The 9,327-nt window shown below is 34.6% G+C and overlaps 1 protein-coding gene across 1 annotated transcript in view; it reads left to right on the top strand.

Annotated features, from left to right (window-relative positions):
- The first annotated feature begins 7,497 nt into the window (after window positions 1-7,497).
- LOC112503191 (ycf3-interacting protein 1, chloroplastic) overlaps window positions 7,498-9,327 on the top strand; it is a 4,477-nt gene continuing 2,647 nt past the window's right edge. The window contains exons 1-3 of the mRNA XM_025107261.1: window positions 7,498-7,942; window positions 8,035-8,079; window positions 8,721-8,834. Coding sequence (XP_024963029.1) covers window positions 7,631-7,942; window positions 8,035-8,079; window positions 8,721-8,834 — 471 coding nt within the window. The 5' untranslated portion in view covers window positions 7,498-7,630. The remainder of the gene's footprint in view (window positions 7,943-8,034; window positions 8,080-8,720; window positions 8,835-9,327) is intronic.

Here is a 9,327-nt window from a genome sequence, read left to right as displayed (position 1 = left end):
ACAGAACTTCCCACCAGTATAAAGCACTTGATCTCAAACGAGATACAGCAAACATAACTTTATTCTGTTCTGCACTTTTACTGATTTGTAAACTCAACTCCATCTCCTTAAGCCAACACATAGCTTTAACAGGATCACGCTCACCAGAAAACTTGGGAGGTTTACAAGCAAGAAACATTTTAATATCTCATCCCTTTTGTACTCAGGACGAAGTAAGGGGTACAGATGTACTAGTTACCGGTGTACTAGCTCTGGCTTCCTCCTGATCGGAATTTCTTACCACATCTGGATTATTTTGGGTGGTACGCCCCAACAAATTTACCAAACTTTCCTGAAATTTTCCCAGCTCTGTTGCCAACATATCTTGAGTAATAAACTCGGGATTAGGAACATTATGTCCACCCCTTGCCCTTCCTCTTCCATAATCAAACATTAAACTTTCTTGAGCCGATTGTTCCTCTTCTTGTCTAGTACCTCTACCTCTTCCTCGACCCCTGCTACGACTTCGTGTTTCTATCGTCATTACATTTTCCGGGTCCTCTCCACCATAAATAACAATTGTTCTCTGGTCTGGCAGAATAATTCTGATTACAAACAATGCAAGCCTGATATTTTGCCAACCAGTCCATACCCACTACTATGTCAAATTCTTTTATTGACATGGGAAATAACCGGATCGGAAATTCACAGTCCTCAATAATAATAATACAGTTATCGAACACACTAGTAACAGTTTCCTGACTATTAGCAGTATCAACTACTAATTTATCATCAAGTAACACAGAATTCAGACATACAGTTTGAGCAAACAATGGTGATACAAACGAAAAGTTTGCACCAGAGTCAAATAACACCTTAGCACATATTGAATTCAGGAGGAATGTACCTGCTACTACATCCGGTGATGCTTCTGCCTCATTCTTAGTCATCTGGAAGGATCGTCCCCGCGCCCCTCCTTGCCCTCCTCTATTTACAGTAGGTCTTCCCCGAGTACCCAACGCATTACTCCCCATTGTTAACTGCGGAGTTCTTAACAAGGGGCAATTTGGTCGAATATGATCTGGAGAATTACAATTAAAACATCTTTTGTTAGCTGGACAATTTCTAGACAGATGGCCTGCTTCGCCGCACTTATAACATTTCCTTGGGTCCATCTTGCATTCACCCTGATGAACCTGTCGGTACTGTGAGCAGACTTTCTCACCAATCTTTTGTTCCGATCTGTTATCATATCTTACAGTTTTCGATCCTCGGAAAGATGAAGGTCCCTCCCATTTTCTTTTCTCTACAATCTTTCCTTCTGATTGTCGATTCTTATTTCGTTCGGTTATCTCAGTTGCGTCCACCGTCAATGGAAAGGTATTGGGGTTCATAGAAATAACAAACTCTCTAATTGAGGGTTTCAAACCCCAAATATACCTCTCTATCTTCCTGGATTTAGTTGAAACATAATGTTCAGCAAAGCGAGAGTATTCAATGAATCTTTCGGTATACTCCCGAACTGATCCATTTCCTTGCTCTAGTTTCAAGAAATCTTCCTCCATTTGTCTCACTACTGCTTTAGGACAGAATTGATTCATGAATCTATCCACGAATTCTACCCAAGACAGAGTTTGTAAAATATCTGTTTTGGTAGATGATTCAACTTCCCACCAAAATAAAGCATTTGATTTTAATACAGAAACAGCAAATCGAACTTTATCTGTTTCTGGACATCGAATGGTGTTGAACACAGATTCCATCTCCTTGATCCAGCACATTGCTTTCACTGGATCTCTTTCCCCAGAAAAGGTTGGTGGTTTGCATGCTAAAAACATCTTAATATCTCCTTCTTTGTTGTGAGTGATTGGAGCAGAGGGAGAAACTTCTACTCTTTCCGTTTCCACTCTAGCCGGTATTCCCATAATAGATGTCAGAGTTTCCTGTAATTTCCCCATTTCCTCTGCCAACATATCTCTGGTTATATATTCTGGGTGTGGCACCGACCTTTCTTGAACATTTCCAGAGTGGGATTCTTCATGTTCAGAATGTATTCCAGTCCGACCCCTTCCCTGAGACTGACTTCTTCCTCTGCCTCGTCCTCTTACTCTTCCTCGACCTCTATTTTCGGATGTACTAGTCCTCAGATTCTGGACGAGTCATTCTTTCAGATCTTCTAGTTTGGCTAGACATCTGTAAAATTTAGTGTTAATAATCACGTATTCACATTCCCAAATATAATGAAGTATTCAAGTTCAGATGTGTACCTGTAAATTCATAATTACACTGGCCAGATATAATTAAAATTTACCTTACACACTGTTCTTTTAATCCATCATATTTATTTCCAATGGTGCTAACTATGTCCGGGACCCTTAACATGCAATAAAACAGTTTAAGTCTTGGTATCATGCTTTTAAATACCTAAATCTTTTAAACTCTGGCTCTGATACCATTTTGTAACGCCCCAACCCACACATTGCATGTAACACATATTTCATACAAAAGAAGTATATAATATTATTCCATTCAGGTCCCTTAGTACAAGAATCTAACATGACCAAATACAAGGTCCAAAATTCAAAATACATTTCTCGTACTAATCAATCAAAACTGTACATCAAAACAGATCTTCATGCAGAAATGCATATAGGAAAATATTAAATATTCCCCTTTCCCTTACCATCCGTACCTCCTGCAACACATAGTTAAAATCACAAAACGAGGGTTAGACCGAAAGGTCTAGTAAGATACCCTATTTATGTTATTGCAGGGTGAAAATCACCAAAATCTTTATGGAAAACAACATTTCATATATATAACAAATATATGAATGAATAAGAACATAATACCAGATCTTTTCCACATTTCAGACAAAGCTTTTAGCTATATAAATCCCATACCTCCGAACCAATTAGGTTTCTCATAATGCCACTTTTAAACCTTTTTCAAATCAAAACAAGGTTTAAATAAAGCTTCAGGCCAAACCTGATGTTTTCTCATCAATAACATCCAGACTATGATTTTCAATAAGAACCTTGATCCTAAATCTTTAAATCACAAAGAAATAAAGATTCCAGACCACGGTAGTCTTAAGGGATATAATAGAAAGAGTTATATCATACAATCACACATACAAATGCCACCCTTATATCCAAATGTACACCTCTCCTTGATATGCCACCCTTATCCATGGTACACCTCTCCTTGATATGCCACCCTTATCCCATGGTACACCTCTCCTTGATATGCCACCCTTATTTCCCCATCAAAACTTTTCATAAAACAATTCCAAATACACCGCAGCCATTGAAATTATTATCAATACAAAAATCATTTCTTTCAAAACTTCCTTTTTATGATAAAAAATAACATTTCTTATCAAAAACACAAGACATCACTTCCAATCCGGTCAACTTGATTTAGCCGGACTTCAACTCCGGTCAGCAATCCGGATAACACATCGCATAAGTTTTGTCCGGTTAACACTTAGAATAAAAATCAACATCTTTGTCCGGATAACAAGTCCGGACAATACCCCGCTCACAACTTAACCGATTTAAAACAATCTGGCCACCAAATGGTAGTATTCCTACTTCTCAGTTTAAAAAGATAACTATTCTTACCAATCATAACCCGATTGATATTTGATCGGTTTAAAACAATTCGGACAATATATCATTTAACCCTTGTCCGATTTAAGATAGTCCGGACAATACTTCGTCCAACCTTTGTCCGATTTAAAACAATCCGAACAAGCCTTGTCCGGTTTAATACCCAGATAAAACACTTGAGCAAAAGACTGATTTCTTTCCAAAAATAAACAAGATTCATATAAAACCAGTAATAATTTTATGCAAAAGAGTTTAGAAATTACTCACCTTAACAGGCTTTTGAAACCAAATACTTGAAATCAACTTGAATCTCCAGACAAAAATAATCCGGTCAATCTCTCTTCTCTTTTTAAATCGCACAACTTTTAGCCAAAGCAAAAAGAGAAAATATGGAGGCTCAACCTCCCTTTTATACTTTCCAAATCAGGAAAGGCGGTTAACACAGCCGTCTCTTATGCATGCATTCACACTACCATTCATATATATATATATATATATATATATATATACTCATGCACATATGCACCTGCATGCATGCATATCTCACATATATAAACATAATATCATTTATGCATCTAAATTATGCATATTTTCACATACCAGCATGATCAAACATAACAATTTGTCATGCTATCACATAATCATTTAATCAAATAATCACATATTAATTACCTTAGGTGATAACCAGGATCCGGTTATCACAAAAGAATTGTTCACAAGTGTTCATATTGTGTTCATATGTACACTAGTTGCATATCTCAACATTGGTTTGCTCCTGAATGTGTTTGTAATGAATGAACTATTGTTCACAAACTGTTCATATTGTGTTCATACTTGATTTTTTATTTATTTACTTTCGTGTAGCAACTATTTTTATTATATTCATATTGTATTCATAAATGCTATACAGTCCAAGTTCATATATATGTCAATTTTTTTTCGTATTTGACACAATGGTTCGTATATATATATATATATATATACATATATATATATGTGTGTGTGTGTGTGTTTAGGTAATTTTATTTTTTTATGTAACTTCCATATCATTAATTGGGAGTTACAAAATCAAAAATCCTCGTTATTTTTGTTAATTTATTTTTATTAATGTAATAACCATATGAACACATCTATATATATGAACCATTGTGTTAAATACAAACAAAAATTGACATATATATGAACGTGGACTACATATCATTTATGAACATAATAAGAATAGTTGTTACACCAAAGGAAATAAAAAAACATGTATGAACACAATATGAACAACTTGTGAACAATAGTTTCTTTATTATGAACACATTCAGAAGCGAGACAATGTTGAGATATGCAGCTACTGTACATATGAACACAATATGAACAGCTTGTGAATAATAGTTACTTCATTATGAACACATTCAAGTGCGAGCCAATGTTGAGATATGCAGCTAGTATACATATGAACACTTGTGAACTTCATTCATTATGAACAATAGGTTTATCCATAATAGCTTGAACGATACCGAAAACTTTACTACCGGTCTCTTCTACCAATCACAAATTCAAAAACATTATAGATAAAAAAAATCAATATTATAAAAAGAACAAGATCAATAACAAATTAATAAAAATTATAAATTCAATATTAGATGCCTTGATTCATGTCCCTACTAGAACATATATGAACACACCTGAACGTATATGACACTAGTTGCAGTCTATGGCAGGTTAAGTATCACAAGCAGCTGATGGAGCCGAATGGTTATTAGAAATGGATTGCATAGCAAATTAAGTTGACGATGAACTCATTTCATTTGAACATATGAATTGGGCTAGTAGTAATAATTAAAGAAAAAGCTACCAACACAATATAAACTATAAAAAACACAAAAACGTCATAATCAACATAATTTCGATTAAAATGAATACAATAACATATTAATCCATTACCAATACAAACGTTTTGATTATTGTCTTTATTTCCGGAACTCGAAGTCCGATTGTCATCGTAAGTCATTTTAACCTTCTCATTGTTGAGTTGTTTTCCAATGAGTTTATCCATATTAGCTTGAACGATATCGAAAGTTTTACTATCGGGTCTCCTTTAATAATTACAAATTCAAGAACATTATAGATAGATAAATCAATATTATAGAAAAACAAGATCAATAGTAAATCAAAAATAGTTACGAGATTTTTTGATTTTGTAACTCCCAATTAATGATATGGGAGTTATATAGAAACTAAAATTACATATTTACCCTTGTCATTAAATTATGAGGTGGATATGAACCTAGATAAAAGATGGATTTTCATTGGTTGAGCTTGGTTAACAAAGTTAACACAATAATCCTGGTTAACATTTAAACCAAACATTCTCTCTCTCTCTCTCTCTCTCTATCTATATATATATATATATATATATATATATAGGACTATTCAAGAGATAACTCAGTAATTTGTGATAACCGTGTGATCCAATCTCAACTACAATCAAAAGTTGAATCAGAAAATTAATAGTTTTGGTAATTTAACTTAAAATATTAATTAAGGGCATTTTAGAGATTTTAAAAATCTCCTCTCTACGACGAACCTTATTCCGGAAAATCTTGTTCCTGCGAACCTTACGCAAATATAATATACCCATTGTGATACCTAAAAAAACATTGTTAAAAAAGAAACATACAAACGATATTCACTGTGATACATATATATACATAAAAGATGCACACTGTGATACCTTTGTAAAACAACTACACAAAAATATACATATATAGTTATACCCTTTGTAAAATAATGAAAATACATACTAAAATACACTTTAAAACAATCAAAATACACTCTGAACATTATCAAAGTGATACTCTTTGATCTACAAACATTTTTAAAAAATAATATATATTAGATAGTTAACATTAATTAAATATTTCCTTTAAAAAAATTAGTTAAATCTTTTGATAAGTTGTTATAAATAAAATTACTAAATTACCATTTTACCTTAATTATTTTAAATGAATGGTTCATATTAAATCTTACGGTTATCACAAACTAGACAATTCTTATTTAATTAAGCCCCTATATATATTGTAACAAAATTCGCATTAATACATATAATTTTATGCATAATAATAATATAAAATTACATATAAATTCAATCGTTTTCAAATTCTCGCATTTTGATTAAGGGTGCTCAAAAACCGGACAACCCGATCAACCCAACCCAACCCAACCCAACGTGAAATAACCCAACCCGATGTCTAATCGAGTTGTAAAAATGTCAAATCGTAAGTATTGGGTTGATATTGTGTTACTATTATTTGAACCCAACTCAACTCGATGAACCCGATATCCTTTTATTTTTTGGATTTAATATGATTGTTAAATTTCTATTAATATATACATTAGATAATTATACTATCATGTATGCTTTTCATATACACATATTTTCAATCTATTCATATCTCTATATAACTCATTCAGTAACTGTTGACATATATATGTAAATTGATAAAATTAATTGAATGTGGTATACGTAAGAAATATGAATAAGTTGTATCAAATGGTTGATGATGAAAACGAAATTATGAATAGAGAAATAACATATTCAATGTTAGAAGAATATTTTAATATACCAAAGTATCAACCCGACCAACCCGTACGAGTTGAGTTGTGTTGCACTTTGGTTTGGGTTGAGTTGAATTAAGATTTTTCCAAAGCACAAACATTAAGTTGGATTGTTCAAATGTCCTCAACCCGATCAAACCAACCCATAAACACCCCTAATTTTGATACATTTCTCGTATAAATGTTGGTGTATTGGGATGTTTGTGCCATTAACATAAACGAGAGGGTATGAGTGAAGTTTCCCCATTCTGGGGAGATGAACCGAGAGCGCAAATGGGAACCAACCAATCTCATTAACCCATTTCGCCTCCATKATTCCTTTGAACAAAACCAAAATATACAAGTTTCTTAGTAATCTAAACATAGTTTCCAATCCATCCTAACAAACAAATTCAATTTTCATCCCAAATTCTAGAACTAGAACTACAACAATGGCTTCCTTGAAACTTCCATCCCTACTTCCACTACCCCTTTACACCCTTTGCTCCATTCCTTCCTCTAAATCCGTCCACAATCTCTCCATTCCGTACCCCCATCACCATAACCATTACTTGCGCCAAAGGACTCGTAGTAGAAGCAGTCTGGTTGTTGTTGTTGGTGCTAACAAAAAAGATATCGAGATTGAATTGGAATCAAATACCAATTCTGCTTCTGCAATCGCAACCACAGTTGATGATGACGGTGATGATTTTGAAGAAGACCCAGATCCGCAAGACCTCGAATATGTGTCCCAAATCAAAAGAGTTAGGTTTCGTGACTCAAAATTCTCCAAACCCATGTTTTGTTTCTGTAAATTTTGTGTGCTTTGCTTCTTATGTAATGCTTGGATGTTTAGGTTTTGGAGCTTCTGAAGAAAAATAGAGACATGCTCTTTAGTGAGGTAACCTCTGTTTAATAGCTCTTGGTTTTGTCTATGATTTTGAGTTGTTGAAAATGATAACAGTTTCTATGATTTTCAGTACTCGTAAATCCCAACTTTTCTACGCAATTTTACCCAACTTTTCCTCAAAAATTCTTGAATTGCGTGATTGCAATCAGCAGCTGCGGACATTTTAGCCGAATTTCAATGTTTTTCGACAGAATTTTTAAGTTTTTTGTTGATTTTGTGGGGTATTTTAAGATTTTTTTTTATTTCAATGGATTTTTTTCGTTTTTTTTGGTTGTTTTCATGACTTTTTTGGTTGATTTCGAGGCACTTTTTCGTTTGTTCTTATTGATGTTCATTGTATTTTCTAATATCGCAGAGCACAACTTAAAGTTTAGCGGTGCAACTTTCATGCCTAACAAAAAATTACGTGCCATATTCAGTTGAGCGGGTGCATGGGACCTGTTTGGACATGAATGGTTCCACCCATGGCAATCAGGATTCATATGCCCAATGTTAGATTACATGGCATACCATTTGATTTTATGATGTGAATTCAAAAGTGTCTTGAATTGCATAGTGTCAATCTGGATTTTCATATGGGGCAATGGTAGAGCACATGACTTACCATTTGATTTTATGATGGGAATTCATAGGTTAAGTTGACGGTGATGATCGAGGACCCGAGAGAAGTTGAGCGAAAGAGACTTCTTGGGATTGACGATGCTGATGCTCCGACAAGAGATGACTTGGCTGCTGTTCTTGAAGAAGTGAGTTCCTTCTCTTTCTATCGAAGTCACAAGAACCACTCTACACTTGGAAAAGTGATATAGGTTCTATTAATCTTTCAAGGAAAAGAATTGAAAACTACATTCTATAGACGTTACAAGTTCTAAGGGGTTGTTTGGTTCATTGAATTCGAAGGATTTCAAGGGAATTGGAATGATCAATTCCTTTGACTAAATTGTGATTCCTTTGTTTGGTTCACATATTGAAAATAGGAATCCTTTGAATTCCTTTAGATTAAAGACTTCAATCCTTTGCATCCAATTTAACACCACTCACACCTGACCATTCATCATCATGTCACTACTATTGTCGTCACAGTGCCCCCCCACCCCCACCTAGGGATGGGAATGGACCCCGACCCGTCGGGTAACCCGGTCCACCCGCCCCGGTCGGGGACGGGGATTCCCCGAAAAATCGGGTCTCGGGGACGGGGACGGGGATCCCCGCTTGGTGCAAGCCGGGGACGGGGACGGG

Source organism: Cynara cardunculus, unplaced genomic scaffold (assembly GCF_001531365.2).
Source record: "Cynara cardunculus var. scolymus isolate 2C unplaced genomic scaffold, CcrdV1 Un_Scaffold_2663, whole genome shotgun sequence".
In the NCBI taxonomy this organism is placed as follows: domain Eukaryota; kingdom Viridiplantae; phylum Streptophyta; class Magnoliopsida; order Asterales; family Asteraceae; genus Cynara; species Cynara cardunculus.
This window is presented reverse-complemented; position numbering and strand designations above follow the sequence as displayed.